At 41.4% G+C, this 21,306-nt stretch overlaps 1 protein-coding gene across 1 annotated transcript in view; it reads right to left on the bottom strand.

Annotated features, from left to right (window-relative positions):
* Window positions 1–8,620: 8,620 nt before the first annotated feature.
* The window catches only part of gnb5b (guanine nucleotide binding protein (G protein), beta 5b), a 37,896-nt gene continuing 25,210 nt past the window's right edge, over window positions 8,621–21,306 (bottom strand). The window contains exons 11-13 of the mRNA XM_034186890.1: window positions 19,499–19,595; window positions 16,568–16,734; window positions 8,621–9,034 (exon numbers count right to left, since the gene is read on the bottom strand). Coding sequence (XP_034042781.1) covers window positions 9,023–9,034; window positions 16,568–16,734; window positions 19,499–19,595 — 276 coding nt within the window. The 3' untranslated portion in view covers window positions 8,621–9,022. The remainder of the gene's footprint in view (window positions 9,035–16,567; window positions 16,735–19,498; window positions 19,596–21,306) is intronic.

The raw sequence follows: 21,306 nt of genomic DNA, 5'->3' as shown, positions 1-21,306 counted from the left end.
GTGTGATTTCAACTTTTTTGTTTTTAAACTGAGTTATTGAAACCACCAAGGCATTTAACACATTTGAGTTCCTCTCCAGGGTGTTAACCATGACATCATAGAAAGCAGAAGAGTAAATTCCCTTGTCAATGTCTATCACACAGCAGTAGCTGTGATCACACGAGACTGAAACTCACCACAATTTTATTTGACGGGAATCTAAAAATATCTACGAAGTGGTATCGGTCACATTTCAAAATGTTAATTGAAATACCTACATGACAGTTCACGCATCCAACATATTTGCATATGTGAGTGTATATAGAAATAGTGTGCACCAAATTTGGCAAAAAGACTCCTTGGGGATTTTCAAGGTAGCAGTCATGTCTGAACACAAGTATTATGTTTTGCAATAAATTTTCCCAATATGATTGATCCTGGCATCAAAAAATACCCTTTTAACCATGTAGAATTTGAATTCTGGTACTCCAGAATTACTCAGAAGCTTCCTTTTATCTTATTCAGGCCATGGGATCAAAATAACCCATGAAAAGTGCACTAGCAAACATACTGTTGTTGAACACTATGTCTTATGACCCTGTCCTCTGTCTATTTGATAACGTCATATCTCCTGTGGGTGTGGGGCGACGGACGCCGTGATGCATACTGTTCTTTGCTCATCACGCCACACAGGCAGAACACAGTTTTGCTTTTACACATATCGTTTCAGTTAAACAATGCGAGCAGGTCACCTGTAAATAAATGTCAAATACAACACTTTTTCAACCAATCACATAGCTCTACTGATCCACGCACAGGGCAACAGCCTGCCCATCTGGGTGCGGGGTCGAGAGCAGGCGGAAGACGTAGATGGAGCGCGGCAGGAGGGCGGCTTGCAAGCTGTTGTAGCAACTCTCTGTTCAGCGAAGGCATCATCTTTAATACGACATCGGAATTTGAAGTTAGTTTCCTGTCAGTCTTTGAGTCGTCTGAGTCCGCGCCCCACATTAAACTACAGGGAGGGGATCAGCCAGCCACCCTGTGTAGGGTGTAGTAGGGTGACAACAACAACATTAACTCCATAGGTTGGCAGCAACATCCATCTGAGAGACACAGTAAATGGACTGCATTCATACAGCACTTTTCCATCTGCATCAGACACTCAAAGTGCTTTACACATCAAATGCCTCACATTCACCCTGATGTCAGGCTGCTGCCATGCAAGGTGCTCAGTACACACTGGGAGCAACTAGGGGATTAAGGACCTTGACCAAGGAAAACTGCCCACGGTGCTGTTGAGGATGTGGGTTGGGGTGGATGTGCTCCCCACGGTAAAAGCATACACCACCAAGTACAAAAGTACAAACATTATATTTGAGGTCTATCAGCTTAAAGTCTGAAAGTAGGTCAGAGGGAGGATGTGGAGCCTGCAGTGGCACAAACATTGGCCTCTTAAAGTGATAGAACATCCTGCAAAGTAATGACAGTAAAACTGATCTGTTCAACTTATTTGGTCACTCAATCACTGTGACCAAAGATGATGACGCTGCCAACCACACGATCAGCTTGAATGGGACGGCACCTTGTAGTCCCAAAGGAGCAGATATGGAGATCTTTGTGCATGTCAGGCATGCAGAAGATGAAGGTAGCAAAGAGTCCTGATGGTCAAACAAGTGATGTAGAGGTTCTTATCAAACCAGTCAGTGTTCTTCCAGTCCTTTAAGGGACTGGTCTGCAGTAGTTGAGGATGGGTAAGGACATAGGCCGGAATCATGTATACATGACCTGAATCTGTGTAATGGACTGGATAAAATCAGACCCCTTTTCTTTGTCCATGCCTTTACCAGATCACTGTGAAACATTACAGCCCAATTAGTTATGTCCACTTACTTCTTACTTCTTCTCTTTGTCTCAAAGAGCTCTAACAAGGTTTGGATTTTCAACTCAACTGCATAATAATAAAACTTAGAAAGTTAAACTTACAACAATTCATTGTGTTGACTATTTGCGACTTCTACTTGTTGACTGGCGTTGGATTTGTAAGTTATCAAAGAAATCAGGCAGGACTAGGGGATGGTAGGTAGAAAAAAAAATAGTTGCCTTTGCTTGAGACTTTTGAGAAACATCCATCTTTAAACCACTGTGGAATCATAGACATAAAGCTTTATGCACTGGAGATAAGTCATATACAGGAGATACAGTTAAAACAAACATATGGTGATGTTGTGGCTGTGTGCTGTGCGCTCCTGTACGACTGTTTGGGCAAGTTCTACACCAACGCTGCATGTTTCAGTCATTTCTTCCAGGGCAGCGGTCTGGTCTGCATTTGTGTTTCCCTCCTGTTTGTTGGGAGTGCGTGCTGACAGGCGACCCACGTTTGAGCCGCCACCTCCTATTAAAGGGGTACAGTAAATGGTAAATGGACTGCATTTATATAGCACTTTTCCATCTGCATCAGATGCTCAAAGCGCTTTACAGTAATGCCTCACATTCACCCCAATGTGAGGATGCTGCCATTCAAGACACTCACTACACACCGGGGGCAACTAGGGCATTAAGGACTAGTCAGGCTGGGATTTGAACCAAGGATCTTCTGGTCTCAAGCCCAGTGCTTAACCACTAGACCATCACCTCTCTAGGGGCCGTTGTTTTGTCCACATTGGTTCATCTGGCTTCCAATAACTGTGTGCATTGCTTCCCAGAAGCATTGCGTCCTCTACTGGTGTGGTTATTGCACCCGCATGGGACTGGATTTGCATTACCTAATTAATATGTCTAAGTAAGGGTTCTACTCCCTTTTGGGTGAGTCCCCCTTACCCTGTTTTATGCATTTTGTTTTGCCATTTTGCTGATTTATTTGTTTTGCATGTTGCCATTGTTTGTGGTTTGGTTTGCAATTTGTTTTTTATTTAGTTCTTTTCTCTAAATTTTTGCCCTGAATTGCTATAAATTGGGCTCAAGCCTTTTGCTCATTTCATATTAATCAGGGTTAAAGGTGAACAATCTAACCTTGAAAAAGTGCAATATAAAACCTGGTTGAAAAGTGCAACATAAAGACTGTTTAAAAGGGTGCAATGAAATGTCGAAGGTGAAATTTATAATTTGTCAAACTGCCAGGGCTGGTTTCTCTGGCAGCTTTCCAATCAATATTAGAAAACCAACAGAAGATGAGTGAGGGAAGCCACAAGACACAACTCAGAAATATTTTTTGGCTTCTGTGGGTGTGAGTGGAGAAACTGGGAATAGTACAACATTTTTATTTTTATCTTCATTTTACATACAGTATAGATTATTGTGAACACCCCCTTTTCTACTTTTGTTTTTACTAATAGCCCAATTTCATAGCCTTAAGAGTGTGCATATCATGAATGCTTGGTCTTGTTGGATTTGTGAGAATCTACTGAATCTACTGGTACCTTGTTTCCCATGTAACAATAAGAAATATACTCAAAACCTGGATTAATCTTTTTAGTCACATAGCACTACTATTATTCTAAACACTACTGTATAGTCCCAACTTTTTCTGATTTGTGGTTTTCTGTTGCATTTCTGAAATTACAGAACTGCTATAGATGGCAGCGCTCTAGAAAACAGCCAACGAATGAGCAGATCGGCCCAGTCCTCCATCTAGTGATTAAATAGATATCTATGGTTTCACAGCATTTATGTTCTAAAATGCAAATAAAATGGTCACAATGCCACACAACCCTGAGGAAAGGAGTTTCAGACATTTCTTCCTATTCTGTCTCTCTCAATGCATGTTTGATTTTGAAGTTACATATATTTTGAAATGGGGATTTTTATCAGTTTCTTTCATTTCCAAAGCTAAGCTCTGGTGGCCACAAAGACCACTGCTACCTGTATAAGCATATTGACTTTCAGTTTTGATGTTGTGGTATTTGATGTCCAGTAGTTATTTCACAGTGCAGGCAGCATAAATGTTCTACTTCTGCCCAGTGACATACAAACTGGTTGCACAAGGTTCTGCATACTGTGTGTACAATGGACACTTGGACAGCTGATCTTTGACCTCTGGTAAAAACACATTGATTAGATACAAAAATATGATCAACTGAGGAAAAATATTTTGACAAGACAAACAGCATTGTAAATATTCAGTTTTATATAGTCCCAACCAAGGGAGGAAAAACGTGAAGTCACTCAGCGTGCATTTACAAAAGTAATGCAAACATCAAATTTTGCATTGGCATTTTTGCATTTTTGTAATGTTACAATACAATAAATTCTATAACATTATGTCCAAATTTCTTTTAATTCAATATTTAATTTGCTGTCACAGACAGTAGACTGTATACCAAAGTCACCATCAAGTCACTCTTGAGTCATGAATCATCAAGTCCCAAGTCAAGTCTCAAGTCATAATGACCACCAATTGTTTGCAAGCTGACTTGAGACTTGACTTGGGACTTGATGATTGATGGCATGAGAATGACTTTACAGTGACTTCATCCCACCTCTACTGTATACAAAACTGGACAATGTGGGTGAAAAGGAAAAAACAAACATATGTAGTCTCTACCCCCCCCCCCCCCCCTCAAAAAAAAAAAAAAATAAAAAAAAAAAAATCAGGAAGAATATGCAAATTCCACAGGTGGAAAGGACCAGGTGGATCCCAAAACATTCTTGCTGTGAAGCAACAGTGCTGTTCACTGTGCTGCCCAGGACAAATTCAATTAAACAACTTTAATTTGAGAAGAAAATATATTTTAAAAAGCTACATTTCAGATGTGACTATAATTTGAAAGATGATTCTCACCAGATCTTTGATATTTTAATGAATGTAAAAGTAAGTCCCTTCGGCTGCTCCCTTGTTTGCACTCGGGGTCGCCACAGCAAATCCAAGGTGGATCTGCATGTTGATTTGGCACAGGTTGATTTGGTTCAACTCCACATTACATGGAGAAATGTGGCAGGGGTGGGATTTGAACCCAGAACCTTCCGAACTGAAACCAAGCGCATTAACCACTTGGCCACCACCTGAAATTTATTGTGACTGCTCTGCCCCCTGGTGACTAAAAGTGGAACTAAAGAAATGCCATTCAATACCAGTGTTTTGTCAAAACGGGACAGTGTTTTTCTTTTAATATCTCACTTGTCAGTCTCCAGCAAAGACCAGCATGATTAAATTATTAATAATTTAAAAATAAAAAGCTTCCATATTAAGTAAGAAATTTTGAATTATTAAATTTAAAGGACACAGTGAATCATGGTAGCTATATCTGAAAAACTACACATACGTATATTTGCACATGCACTGCATTTGCATTGTATATATTTTCACATGCACCCGGGGCACAGTGAATCAGTCTAGAAAGTGATTTACTAAGCCCCCGTGTTGTGAAAGTGTAGTGACACGGACCCACAACAGGGGGCGCAAATGAACGGTCAATAGATGAGCCAAAAAGTAACAATTTAATGTTGTGAAGGTGCACAACGAATATACAGACAATCACAGAATATGATAACAGTCAATCCACAAAGGTGACGTGTGGGCAGGCTCGAGGATAGAAGACGTCTGTCCTGAGAAGAGCCGGAACCACACGATTTCCGCCGCCACCGAACCTGGTGAATACTGGAGCCGCCAAGTCCCGAATTCCCAGGTGATCACCGTCCCCGACTGTCGGATCTGGTACTGCTGGCGAAGAACAAAGACAGTCAAGTGTGGGTGGTGGGAATGCCACCTCCACCTCTAACACACACTCGTGCAGCGTCTGTTTAACCACTTATCTGACGGACGTAGGACGAAACAGTAGCGACCCACGCCGGTCCTCTGGTTGAAAGCTGCAAAACAATAGCTCTTAGAATCAATTACTACAGGCAGAGAAAGTTACCTCCATTGAAGTACGATATCTCGGCAACGAGGTGGAGATGACGTCTGGTCTTTATGGAGTGAAATGATGTAGAGTAGATGGGTGACAGCTGTCAAGAGATAATGAGTGACAGCTGTCACCCCCGGCTGTGTCCGTGGCGGCAGCGCCCTCTCGTGCCTGAAGCCCGCACTTCAGGCAGGGCGCCCACTGGTGGTGGGCCAGCAGTACCTCCTCTTCTGGCGGCCCACACAACACCCAGTATCAAGTGGATGACAAATATTACTTATTGAGGCTTATACATTTATTTTTCTGTGTATTATTTCTATAATTTGTGTATATAAACAACTGTTTTCACGTTTGAACACAAATTATGACACATATTTATAATAGTTTATAAAGGACTTATATCACTACATAAGACACTCACACATTACATAGCTGGTTTGCTGGATTATAGTTTGTATATACATCAGCATATATTTAATAATTTTGAGGAAATCTTTATAATCATGTGTTTTTTGACTTTTTGACAGTTGATTCACTGTGCCCTGGACACTGATTCACTGTGCCCCATGAATTAGTGTCCGGGACACAGTGAATCAAAATTTTTAAAATCAATTTTAAACATCTGTAAATTACACTTGGGGAGACATAATAACACAGCCTTATAAAACAATAACTTGCTGTATTAAATCCACAATAGAATGGCCTAAAACTATGCATAATGCATTTATGCTGCCACAAAACAACATTTCTGATCCACTGTGCCCTGGTTTCCCCTATCTGTTTGAATTTACTACAATGACTGCCCAAGACAGTCACAGTTCTTATTTAATAGTCATATAATGTCTGTAATTCTAAAGGCAGAATTCAAAAGTCTCCATCACACATACCAAGAATATCAAATCAAATCAATTTTATTTATATAGCGCCAAATCACAACAAACAGTTGCCCCAAGGCGCTTTATATTGTAAGGCAAAAGCCATACAATAATTACAGAAAAACCCCAACGGTCAAAACGACCCCCTGTGAGCAAACACTTGACGACAGTGGGAAGGAAAAACTCCCTTTTAACAGGAAGAAACCTCAAGCAGAACCAGGCTCAGGGAGGGGCAGTCTTCTGCTAGGACTGGTTGGGGCTGAGGGAGAGAACCAGGAAAAAGACATGCTGTGGAGGGGAGCAGAGATCAATCACTAATGATTAAATGCAGGAACCATGCCCAACACGGCAAATATTGCCGTAATTCGAAGCAGTCAGGAGGACAAGAGGCGTGGTCAGCACTGTCACAACACATCTATATTACCTCGTCCACACCTGCACAATGGCATCCAAAGTGCATGTAGACAACAGATAGATGAACAGACTGCTGTCAGATGGCCATAAAAGGTGCAGCAGACTGCCTGATATCCAAACCTCTGGATGGCAAACACTGGACCAGAGTGGGAGGCAGCGCTGAGTTCCTCATGTGCGAGTGTGCATCTGTGCTTGGCGCAGCTGTGTATCTGTGTGTGTGTGTGTGTGTGTGTATGTGTGTGTGTGTGTGTGTGTGTGTGTGTGTGTGTGTGTGTGTGTGTGTGTGTGTGTGTGTGTGTGTGTGTGTGTATGCATAACATTGCATTAGCCACTAAGCACGCACACATGCCACTGGACAGCTTTGCTGAAAGTTTGGTGGCAGTGGGCCAAGCTGTCCCCTGCGTCAGACAGAGCCTTTCCAGGGAACTTTAATTTCTTTTTTTCTTTTTTGCTCACTTCAGGAGCACAAGACAACTCTGGACACCGTGATGGTTGGATTATCACATGGGATTTATTTTTGCATGGTTCATTCCAGCACACAGCAGGCAGGTGAGAGGATTTTAACCACAGGCTGCGGTCTCGGCTCCACATCCACACTGCGCTCCTGGATGCTGTTGGAGGTGAGATTCATGTTTATTAATGATGTCACGGTCTGGCACAACCATTCCATGTCATATCTCCTACAGGGTTAGAAGGTGATCACATATTACAGTGTGAGATCTGTTCAGCTCCGAGCCTGACGTGTGCAATGATGCATTACGTTGCATGTGCAGGTCATACCGGCAGGCTTTGGCATGCCAGATCCATCTTGAGGTTCCCTTGTATTCGCTCAAATCATTTCGGATCCTGTTTTTCTGCCATCAGAATATGTAAACTGCAGTCAGATGGTCCTCAGCTTGCACATGGACCGCCATCGGATAGGTGTCCCATCTTGATGGTGCCCGACGGGTTTCGGACATGTGCATCACACTTGGGGCCACCGGCTGATTTTGACCTACTGCCTGGACTCTCGCAGATGGCCGACAAAATGCTTTGGAACCGAAACCCGACACGGATGAGCACCAATTCGTCATTCTGACGCCATTCTGGCTATGTGTGACGGGAGTGTAAGGGCCCTATCACACTTAGTACAAATGAAAACGAGCCAAGACAAATCAAACATAATGTAAAAAAACAAACAAAAAAAACAAAAAACAATTCATGCCACATCTGGGAGGGAATAAGAACTGCGGAATACTGCCGTCAGAATACACAGATTGCAGTCAGACCTAGGTCAGACTGCACTCCGACCGCCGTTCAATATTTTTTCACATCGACTGCCATTTGACCTCATTCTGCCTCTAGTGTGACGGGGGTACAACAGATGTTTTGATTTATTGAATCCAAATGTGACTTCTCAAGCAATTTTCACTCAGTATCTCAGTTTTAGCATAGTTTCTCATCATTTGAAAAGTCAGACATTTGACTTACAGTTTCTCAGTAGTTTTCAGCTTTGTGTGTGTATGAGTGTTGTCTGGTCACAAATCACCCACTTTAACCTCATGATCACCCCAGAAAAATATCACAAATCTTTTATCATTAAACATATCCGTAACTAAAAGTAGAATCAATAAAAAATACTTACAATTTATTTATTTTTCATATAAGGAATTTAATGAAGATGATATATGAGTTGAAAAGACGCAATATAACAGCTATAAGAAGAGACGACCGTGAACATCATTTACAATCATAATCAGTTCTTTGAGACAGACACCACTTGCTGCTGATGTTCACTGCTCCTTTTGTTTCTGCATACATGAATATTTTTTCAATAACTTGATAACAGAATAGGATACCAGATATGATGAAACCTTCTCAGTCAGAAGTTGGAAAGCTCCTGCTGTCATTACCTCTGCACCCGGAACCGTGACTTCGCTAAGCCCAAATCTGCAGGAGAGACGAACACAACAGCCTCAATGTCAGAACCCAAACTGAAAGATAAGGCAAATATTTTCCAAGTTGATCCATGCATCAGTGCATACACCACACCAGGGAATCGCCCTGGGTCCTGGATGTCAACCACCCAGTGAGACAACCTGGCCATCCCCACATCTCTAAAGTCGCCCATCTATCTGCTGTAGCCAGGTGAAAACATGGGTGTCCCCCTGCATTTGGTGGTTGGCTCTCACTGCGGTATTGTATCACTTCCTGATCCGGAGCACAGCGGTGTTTTTCTGTATCTGTTAGCTGTTTAATCTGCGCAGTTAGATTGATCTAGTTATCTAGATTACGATTTGTTTCCCAGTGTAATCTTTACGTGCCTTAACTAAAGCACTCCTTCTGCTGAATCACCTCTAAATTATTTACACATTATTCACTTTGCGTGTTTTTAGGAATCCGCTAGCTTAGCGTAGCTACTAGCTCTTAGCCGATTTAGCATGGCGGCTTCTCCTGTCTCTCCCGCACTTTTCTGCTCTGGGTGTGAAATGTTTAGTTATTCCTCGGCCTCCTTTAGCAGTAATGGTACTTGTAATAAGTGTAGCTTATTCGTAGCTTTGGAGGCCAGGCTGGGCGAATTGGAGACTCGGCTCCGCACCGTGGAAAATTCTACAGCTAGCCGGGCCCCTGTAGTCGGTGCGGACCAAGGTAGCTTAGCCGCCGTTAGTTACCCCCTGGCAGATCCCGAGCAGCCGGGAAAGCAGGCCGACTGGGTGACTGTGAGGAGGAAGCGTAGCCCTAAACAGAAGCCCCGTGTACACCGCCAACCCGTTCACATCTCTAACCGTTTTTCCCCACTCGACGACACACCCGCCGAGGATCAAACTCTGGTTATTGGCGACTCTGTTTTGAGAAATGTGAAGTTAGCGACACCAGCAACCATAGTCAATTGTCTTCCGGGGGCCAGAGCAGGCGACATTGAAGGAAATTTGAAACTGCTGGCTAAGGCTAAGCGTAAATTTGGTAAGATTGTAATTCACGTCGGCAGTAATGACACCCGGTTACGCCAATCGGAGGTCACTAAAATTAACATTAAATTGGTGTGTAACTTTGCAAAAACAATGTCGGACTCTGTAGTTTTCTCTGGGCCCCTCCCCAATCGGACCGGGAGTGACATGTTTAGCCGCATGTTCTCCTTGAATTGCTGGCTGTCTGAGTGGTGTCCAAAAAATGAGGTGGGCTTCATAGATAATTGGCAAAGCTTCTGGGGAAAACCTGGTCTTGTTAGGAGAGATGGCACCCATCCCACTTTGGATGGAGCAGCTCTCATTTCTAGAAATCTGGCCAATTTTCTTAAATCCTCCAAACCGTGACTATCCAGGGTTGGGACCAGGAAGCAGAGTTGTAGTCTTACACACCTCTCTGCAGCTTCTCTCCCCCTGCCATCCCCTCATTACCCCATCCCCGTAGAGACGGTGCCTGCTCCCAGACTACCAATAACCAGCAAAAATCTATTTAAGCATAAAAATTCAAAAAGAAAAAATAATATAGCACCTTCAACTGCACCACAGACTAAAACAGTTAAATGTGGTCTATTAAACATTAGGTCTCTCTCTTCTAAGTCCCTGTTGGTAAATGATATAATAATTGATCAACATATTGATTTATTCTGCCTAACAGAAACCTGGTTACAGCAGGATGAATATGTTAGTTTAAATGAGTCAACACCCCCGAGTCACACTAACTGTCAGAATGCTCGTAGCACGGGCCGGGGCGGAGGATTAGCAGCAATCTTCCATTCCAGCTTATTAATTAATCAAAAACCCAGACAGAGCTTTAATTCATTTGAAAGCTTGTCTCTTAGTCTTGTCCATCCAAATTGGAAGTCCCAAAAAACAGTTTTATTTGTTATTATCTATCGTCCACCTGGTCGTTACTGTGAGTTTCTCTATGAATTTTCAGACCTTTTGTCTGACTTAGTGCTTAGCTCAGATAAGATAATTATAGTGGGCGATTTTAACATCCACACAGATGCTGAGAATGACAGCCTCAACACTGCATTTAATCTATTATTAGACTCTATTGGCTTTGCTCAAAAAGTAAATGAGTCCACCCACCACTTTAATCATATCTTAGATCTTGTTCTGACTTATGGTATGGAAATAGAAGACTTAACAGTATTCCCTGAAAACTCCCTTCTGTCTGATCATTTCTTAATAACATTTACATTTACTCTGATGGACTACCCAGCAGTGGGGAATAAGTTTCATTACACTAGAAGTCTTTCAGAAAGCGCTGTAACTAGGTTTAAGGATATGATTCCTTCTTTATGTTCTCTAATGCCATATACCAACACAGTGCAGAGTAGCTACCTAAACTCTGTAAGGGAGATAGAGTATCTCGTCAATAGTTTTACATCCTCATTGAAGACAACTTTGGATGCTGTAGCTCCTCTGAAAAAGAGAGCTTTAAATCAGAAGTGTCTGACTCCGTGGTATAACTCACAAACTCGTAGCTTAAAGCAGATAACCCGTAAGTTGGAGAGGAAATGGCGTCTCACTAATTTAGAAGATCTTCACTTAGCCTGGAAAAAGAGTCTGTTGCTCTATGAAAAAGCCCTCCGTAAAGCTAGGACATCTTTCTACTCATCACTAATTGAAGAAAATAAGAACAACCCCAGGTTTCTTTTCAGCACTGTAGCCAGGCTGACAAAGAGTCAGAGCTCTATTGAGCTGAGTATTCCATTAACTTTAACTAGTAATGACTTCATGACTTTCTTTGCTAACAAAATTTTAACTATTAGAGAAAAAATTACTCATAACCATCCCAAAGACGTATCGTTATCTTTGGCTGCTTTCAGTGATGCCGGTATTTGGTTAGACTCTTTCTCTCCGATTGTTCTGTCTGAGTTATTTTCATTAGTTACTTCATCCAAACCATCAACATGTTTATTAGACCCCATTCCTACCAGGCTGCTCAAGGAAGCCCTACCATTATTTAATGCTTCGATCTTAAATATGACCAATCTATCTTTGATAGTTGGCTATGTACCACAGGCTTTTAAGGTGGCAGTAATTAAACCATTACTTAAAAAGCCATCACTTGACCCAGCTATCTTAGCTAATTATAGGCCAATCTCCAACCTTCCTTTTCTCTCAAAAATTCTTGAAAGGGTAGTTGTAAAACAGCTAACTGATCATCTGCAGAGGAATGGTCTATTTGAAGAGTTTCAGTCAGGTTTTAGAATTCATCATAGTACAGAAACAGCATTAGTGAAGGTTACAAATGATCTTCTTATGGCCTCGGACAGTGGACTCATCTCTGTGCTTGTTCTGTTAGACCTCAGTGCTGCTTTTGATACTGTTGACCATAAAATTTTATTACAGAGATTAGAGCATGCCATAGGTATTAAAGGCACTGCGCTGCGGTGGTTTGAATCATATTTGTCTAATAGATTACAATTTGTTCATGTAAATGGGGAATCTTCTTCACAGACTAAAGTTAATTATGGAGTTCCACAAGGTTCTGTGCTAGGACCAATTTTATTCACTTTATACATGCTTCCCTTAGGCAGTATTATTAGACGGTATTGCTTAAATTTTCATTGTTACGCAGATGATACCCAGCTTTATCTATCCATGAAGCCAGAGGACACACACACCAATTAGCTAAACTGCAGGATTGTCTTACAGACATAAAGACATGGATGACCTCTAATTTCCTGCTTTTAAACTCAGATAAAACTGAAGTTATTGTACTTGGCCCCACAAATCTTAGAAACATGGTGTCTAACCAGATCCTTACTCTGGATGGCATTACCCTGACCTCTAGTAATACTGTGAGAAATCTTGGAGTCATTTTTGATCAGGATATGTCATTCAAAGCGCATATTAAACAAATATGTAGGACTGCTTTTTTGCATTTACGCAATATCTCTAAAATCAGAAAGGTCTTGTCTCAGAGTGATGCTGAAAAACTAATTCATGCATTTATTTCCTCTAGGCTGGACTATTGTAATTCATTATTATCAGGTTGTCCTAAAAGTTCCCTAAAAAGCCTTCAGTTAATTCAAAATGCTGCAGCTAGAGTACTGACGGGGACTAGAAGGAGAGAGCATATCTCACCCATATTGGCCTCTCTTCATTGGCTTCCTGTTAATTCTAGAATAGAATTTAAAATTCTTCTTCTTACTTATAAGGTTTTGAATAATCAGGTCCCATCTTATCTTAGGGACCTCGTAGTACCATATCACCCCAATAGAGCGCTTTGCTCTCAGACTGCAGGCTTACTTGTAGTTCCTAGAGTAGAATGGGAGGCAGAGCCTTCAGCTTTCAGGCTCCTCTCCTGTGGAACCAGCTCCCAATTCAGATCAGGGAGACAGACGCCCTCTCTACTTTTAAGATTAGGCTTAAAACTTTCCTTTTTGCTAAAGCTTATAGTTAGGGCTGGATCAGGTGACCCTGAACCATCGCTTAGTTATGCTGCTATAGACGTAGACTGCTGGGGGGTTCCCATGATGCACTGTTTCTTTCTCTTTTTGCTCTGTATGCACCACTCTGCATTTAATCATTAGTGATCGATCTCTGCTCCCCTCCACAGCATGTCTTTTTCCTGGTTCTCTCCCTCAGCCCCAACCAGTCCCAGCAGAAGACTGCCCCTCCCTGAGCCTGGTTCTGCTGGAGGTTTCTTCCTGTTAAAAGGGAGTTTTTCCTTCCCACTGTAGCCAAGTGCTTGCTCACAGGGGGTCGTTTTGACCGTTGGGGTTTTACATAATTATTGTATGGCCTTGCCTTACAATATAAAGCGCCTTTGGGCAACTGTTTGTTGTGATTTGGCGCTATATAAAAAAATTGATTGATTGATCGATTGATTTATGTGTCACAACAATACTGAGTGCACGTTTTACAAATTGTGGCCACGTTTAAGTAGATTGTGCCTTTGTTTTACTCAAACGATGCTTAAAACGTGCGCACAATATAACAAAACGTGCGCACATTTTCTCCACATGCAAAACATTTTGCGGTGACACTTCCAGGGCTCCGTAATAAACATATGAGCTATTAATATAACAGTGATAGAACGTTGGCCAGGACACAGCAGAACGTCACTGAGGTTCTAAAAGTTAAGGGTTGTCCTTGGATTTTGGGAGACACTGACATTTTTCAACATGTTATGACATTTTATGGAACAAATAACTAAAATAATTAATTGATTATGAAAATAATTAGTAGTTGCTGTATACTGATACATTTCTGATGGAAGTCATTGAATGCCAGGATCTGAGTCCTGATCCAGTAGCAAACCCACACTGTCATTCCTTACTTAGCTTCTCAAGTGCTATAATCAGGTTTGTGAAGTCAACATCAATAAACACTTCACCAATATTTTTTCTCACTTATTCACAAATTATTGTATCGTAATGTCACCTTTCTTTTTCACCAGGATTAAAACATTTTAGATGTTCAGGATTATGACATCAGTCTGACACCATCTACCTGAAAACATTAAGCGTTACTTTTTCAGTACATGTTACAGTAATCTTCAGAGTTCTGATCTACTGTGGTTGCTGTTCATTAGGCTGCTCCTGGTTTTGTTCTGGGTCGCCACAGTGGATACAGCCAGATCCGCATTGGTAATTGGCACAGGTTTTACGCCAGATGCCCTTCCTGACGCAACTCCAGTTTTACCTGGAGAAACACACAGCCGCTAGTGTTCCAAAGAGGTCTCCCATCCAACTACTAACCAGATCCTGCTCTGTTTAGCTTCTGAGATCTGACAGGATCAGGTTTACACAGAGCAGACCGGCTGCACTCTGATCTACTGTAGTACACTCAAAAAAAGAGAAGAGATGATCCAAAATAAAGACCCCGTCACACTAGAGCACAAATGCTGTACGAATCACACAAATTCAAAAAACAAACAGAATTTGAGCTGCATTCGTACGGGACAGACATTCATACAGCCATGTACGAATACCCAGAATGTGATACGGAGCCAACACGAATGGTTTGCGCAATTAGGAGTGCAGCAGCACCCAAATCCAGGTGGACTATCCAGAGAGCAAGTCGAATGCGGACATAAGCCGTCCCTCATGAAAAAATAAAAACAGAATAAAATAAAAATGACAAGGATTAAATCAATACAGCATGAAACCCCACAGTACCGCTCCCGAGATCTGGGTGGAAAGGAAACGGGGGGGTGCCTGTGATCACGGTAGAACATCCAGATTGTGCATGTAATCACACATCCATTGACAGTCCACCTCATGTGTCAAAGGATTCATCTGAATTATCATGTCATTATGGCTGTTAGACCCCGTCCACATGGGCGCAGTGCGCATCAATGTGTCACGGAGAGGCAGTGATGCACAGCGCCTGTGATCGTGGTAGAATGTCCGGATTGAGCATGTAATCACATATCCATTGACAGTCTACCTCATGTGCCAGAGGATTCCTCTGAATTATCATGTGATCATGGCTGTTAGACCCCGTCCACATGGCCATGGTGCACATCAACATGTCACGGAGACACGCTGACTAGCTGTGACACACAGTGTATTTGGTGTGACTGTGCAATGTTCACATCTAGTGCACATGATGATTGTGACTTTGCACATTACAATATTTTCTTTGTGCACCGAACAGGATGCGGGGGGTCCGGCTATTCAAGCCAGCAGTCACAGAGCAGTATGACTATGTACGAATATTCCCCAATTGGCCTGCAAATTTGGCATATTTCCCTAAGTGTGTAAGAATGCTGTAAGAAGAATACAAATGCAGCTTGAAGGCAGCACGACATGTGCAAATGTAGTTTGAATATCACTTTGTACAGCATTTGTTCAATTCGTGCTGCAGGTCGAATGTAGTACGACTGACTCCACTGCCGTTCATGTTTTCTATCACGAGTGATGCACAAATGTGCCAACTGCTGTAGGAATGCTGTGTGAGGCGTTCGAGCGCAGTTTGATTGCAGCACATTATTGGGAGGTGATGGTTAAAGCATTGGGCTTGAGACCAGAGGATCCTTGATTCAAATCCCAGCCTGACCGGAAAATCACTATGGGCCCTTGGACAAGGTCCTTAATCCCCTAGTTGCTCCCGGCGTGTAGTGAGCGTATGACATTGGGGTGAATGTGAGGCATTATTGTAAAGCGCTTTGAGCGTATATCTAAATGCAGTCGATTTACCATAAGAATTGCATGAATATCATTTGAATGTCAATTCATGCGGCATTCGTTCAGTTTGTGCTCCAGTGTGAGGGGGGTATATCTGAACTGTTTCAATTGGTAACATCAAAATGAATTAGGTTATTTGAACTTAAGTTAGTAAGTTAGAGCTGATATAACTTATTAACTTAAGTTCAAACAATGTAATTCATTCAGGCATCCAGAAACAGATTCTTAAGTTGGTTCTTTGTCTTCTATCAATCATCCTTTGGAATAAATGCAATCATGTGATGCTTTTAGTTCTGTAGTTTGATTGCACAGATGCATTTAGAAAGAGCAAAAATTTGACTTGTGCAGTTACTGGAGATGTCTCTCACCCGTAGTGTGGTGTCCCAGGAGGCCGAGCAGAGTGCGGTGCCGTCAGGTGACACTCTGACTTTGCTGACACGGTTCTCGTGTCCAAACAGGATGGAGACACGGTTCCCCTTCAACACGTCCCAAATGTTTATGGTGTAGTCATTGTAACCACTAAAAAGTAGGCGTCCTGCAGGAGACAGGAGTCCCTTTTACTGGCACATAAGTGTTTGATTTGTTTCTAATGAACATTTTAATTTGAAGTAAAGTTGAAAAAATGAGCTCCCAGAAGGTCAGAATGTTGAAAGCTCTGAATTTTCAAATTTTTTATGTAGATAACAAATTTCACACACACACACATTTACCAGAAATATGCACGCAATGGCCCTGAACAGTTTTTTTTTTTTTGCTAAATTACTTTTTCAAAAGTAATCATTGATCATGAAGTACACCAACAGTCATCGGAGGGAATGTCTGTATATCTGTTAACAAAATATTCCATAAAGTAATTGAGAAAATTTCACCAAATTATGTACATTAATTAATTCCCACCCAAATATGAACATAGTGAGGGGTTAAAGGTCACAGTCACAACAAGAGATACACGTTTTGCCCAATATGCATAGATGGGGGAAAACTTTCTAAGGATTGTAACTCATGAATCACAAGCAATAGACTCATTATCCTGTACATCAGCGAATAGCAGGGTATTGTATTTGTGTGTCTGTCTGTCTGCGGACAACATAGTTCAAAAACAGGTGGACAGATTTCCTTCAAATGTGGTGGGAATATTATTTGGATAGGTATTGAGGGGTAATTAGATTTTGGAGTAGTTAGGTCAAAATGTCAAAGGTCAAGGAAAAGGTGGTGCCAAAACACCTTTTTTTGTATATCTCAACAAGCAACAAGGCTAGATGGATGATCTAAAGCATACATTGATTAAAAAATTGTGATTATTACAAATGACTTCATAAAGAAGTGACACAATAGTCATATGTCATACACAAAATGCACCATGACAGACATACTGTATGTATATTTTTACATTTATATTGTGTTATATAGAGAGCGTGCAGGGTATGCAATCCTTCTGATCCCTTTCATATTTACTATAAGGCCCGTAGGAAGTCATATGTGACCATTCAAAATATACCGTTATAGTTCACCTGAATGTGAAATTCAAGGTCACTCAAACTTTCATCATTTTTGGTGGCTAAATGGTGCCAAATATGTCTATACTTACTATTAGACATGGAAAGGAAGTCATACGTGGGATTATAATATGAAACTTCTAATTTGACCTCGAGTGACACCGGACATATTCAAGCTCAGACTCAGTTCCACTTTCCCCACTAATACAGAATCCCAATGGCAGAAGGTTTTGTACTCGCTGAAGTGTCCCTACCTAGTGACCTCTGCCAACAAAGTTGGAGGAGATTATATTTTTGCCCCTGTTTTTTTGTTTGTCTTCTTGTGTGTTTCTCTGTCTGTTTGTGAACAGCCTGGAAAAATCCCTATCTTTTAACATTGAATGAATTTTCAAAATTCATTCTTTTTTTTTTCTTTCTTTGCACTCCTTTCTGACAACTAGATGATGTTACTTTTGGTTAAAGGGGTAGGCGTTAAAAAGATTTGCTTCTGCCTATACCCTTTCAGGCACACGGATGCAATGTCAAACCATTTTCTTTTTCAGTGTCAATCGATCTTGTTTTTGTTGTAAGTTTTGTTTGTTGTTGTTTTGGACTATGTGTGTGTGTGTGTGTGTGTGTGTGTGCTGAATAAATTCATTCATTCATTCATACCTCTGTCAGAAAAGATAAAATTTCTTTCATATTTGAAAGCGTGATGTAGGATGGTATCCTTGATCGCCTGACAAAATACAGATTTTGTGGCCATTTAAATTTAACATTGAAAACCCCATTTAATGTATATTTTACATTATATCTAAATCAAACGTGCCCCAGTCACTCTCATATTTGAAAGTGAGATGCAGACTGGCACCCACTATCACCTGACAAAGTTTCATTCACATCTGATCCGGATTGTGGATTTTGTGGACATTTGAATTTAATATTGAAAAGCCCATCTGGTGTACATTTTACATTATATCTCAATCAAAAGTGCCTCAATCACTCTGATTTGTGACAATGAGGTGCAAACTGGCGCTCTCAATGAATAGACTAAGTTTGAACCACATCTGATCCGTATTACAGATTTAGCGGCCATTTGATTTTTACATTGAAAAGCCCTTTTCATCTATATTTTGTATTATATTTTAGCTTATGGAAAGCCACTTCTAACAGGACTGTGACCTTGAAAATTTTTTGAAGGTAAACATTTGTGGAAATGTTAACTAGTGTTGGTGGAGGTTTGCGCAGTGCTCTAGTTTGGATGCTCCCTTGTTTGCACTCAGGGTCGCCACAGCAAATCCAAGGTGGATCTGCATGTTGAATTGGCACAAGTTTTACGCCGGATGCCACAGTGGTGCCATGGTCGGGTTGCCTCCCAGCAGGAAGATTTTGAATTCAAGACCGCTTGTGTCCTTTCTCCTTGTACAGCTAGAGTTTCATCAGAATTGTTATTCAGAGTAAATCTTGTGCTAAATCAAGATCAGATCAGGGGATTAACCCCGAGTCCAAGGGAGCAGCTAAAAGAAGGAGATGTCCTATTTTGCAGAGATGTCAGATAACAGTGAGAACACAAATATACAGCCTATCCTTAAATTTCTGAAAAGAGCTTTGAGAATGAAAATGCTGGATTCTAATACTAATGTAATAAACTTGCAAATACTTTTCAAGCCAGTAGACCAAATTGGAACAGTTCATACTTTGATATGGATTTTTTTTAAATTATGATTTATAAATTAGTTCTGGGGTATAGATAGCCCCACTGATTTTGGGTGTTGACTTGTTCATGGGTGGCGGTAAATCAGGTTAAATCCACTGAGTGCTCACCACTGAGAGAAAAGTCCACACTGGAAGCACCAAATATGATGCTGTCCTTCTGGTAGACAGCGACTTCTCGGTCAGCGCGCAGATCAAATAGACGGCACTGAGGGACACAAACAAATCACATCAGGCACATGGTAGACGAAACACCTGACTTTTAGGTGACTGATGCACTTTTGAAGAATGTGATTGAAATGATGAGTGTCTTATTTTCATTCAGGATGCAATCAGCCAGTGGTTAGTGCACTTGGTTTCAGTGCGGAAGGTTCCCGGTTCAAACACCACCCCCGCCATATTTCTCCATGTAATGTGGAGTTGGGTCAGGAAGAGCATCCAGCGTAGTATATCATTTCTGATGATATACTGAACACTTTGGATGATAATTACACTTTTAACTGAAGAACGTCTAAGGCGTTTTAATTCCACAAGTGTGGATATTCTTGATTCTGTTGCACCTTTTAGCTCCATGTCTCTAAAGAAGCTCTTCATGAAAGTCTGTCTGTCTACCAGAGTGCTGTGAAGGCTGCTAAAACAGAATATTTTTCCAACCTTGTTTCTTGTAACGGTCACAAGACTTAGGTTCTTTTTAACATTTTTAGCTTCCTTGTAAATCCCTGTGACAGCGCTCCAGTTGTACCCTCACAATCCCTGTGTGAACGTTTTCACAAATTTTTCTTGATAAAATTTCTGCTCTTAGGTCATCTGCCTGCTCTTCTGCAGGCCTGAGCTCTGATATCACAGCTCCTTTTTTTACATGGCTCACTAGCCAATGTCATTCAGCATTTGCGACCTATGAACTGTCCTTCGGACAGTATTCCTTCCTGTCTTTTTAAAGAGGTATTCAGTACTGTGGACTTTGCTAATCTTTTATTTATTAATTCTGGCCTTAGCACTGGATGTGTTCCAGCCGCTCTCAAACATGACGTTGTGCAGCCTCTCATCACAAAGAAAAAGATGGATCCCTCTGTGCTGTCTAACTTCTGGCCTATCTCTAAATTGCCATTTTTGTCCAAAATTTTAGAGAAAGTGGTTCTTATTCAGCTCCAATCATTTTTAGTGGACAATATCTATGAAAACTTTCAGTATGGTTTTAAACCATGCCACAGCACTGAGACAGCACTGCTGAGAGTTTTTATTGTTCTAATGGTAATTGTTAACTCAGGAAACCCTGCGTTGCTCATGCTCCTTGATATGACAGCTGCTTTTGACACTGTGGATCGTGGTATCTTCCTAGCACAACTGGAACAGTGGGTGGGCATTACAGGCTCTGCTCTCTCATGGTTCCAGTCATATTTGACTGACCGGAGTTTTTCTGTGCACCTGGGACTTCATCCATAGCCCCTCTCGTCACCAGGGTCCCCAAATGCTCCATCCTGAGGCTGATTCTTTTCCTGCTGAATATGTTGTCTTCGGGGTGAATTTTTAGAAAATATAATATTTCTTTTCATTGTTATGCCGATGATGTTCAGATTTATCTGCTTTTAACATCAAAATCCAATGATTCCGTACAGTCATTGCTTGATTGTCCCAATCAGGGGTGGGCAACCTGTTCTAGAAAGGGCCAGGGGGGTGCAGGTTTTCTTTGCAGCCACTGACTCCACCAGGAGATTTCACTGATTAACTGATTCCATCTGCTCAAAGTGATATTATTCAGTGAATTCACCTGGTAGAGTCAGTGGCTGCAAAGAAAACCTGCACCCTCCTGGCCCTTTCTAGAACAAGTTGCCCACCTGTGGTCTAAATGATTTCAAGTCCTGGTTGACTGCAAATCTTTTGAATTTAAATGAAAACAAGACCATAATAATAATGTTTGG

The sequence above is a fragment of the Thalassophryne amazonica genome, chromosome 2 (genome assembly GCF_902500255.1).
Source record: "Thalassophryne amazonica chromosome 2, fThaAma1.1, whole genome shotgun sequence".
Taxonomy (NCBI): domain Eukaryota; kingdom Metazoa; phylum Chordata; class Actinopteri; order Batrachoidiformes; family Batrachoididae; genus Thalassophryne; species Thalassophryne amazonica.
This window is presented reverse-complemented; position numbering and strand designations above follow the sequence as displayed.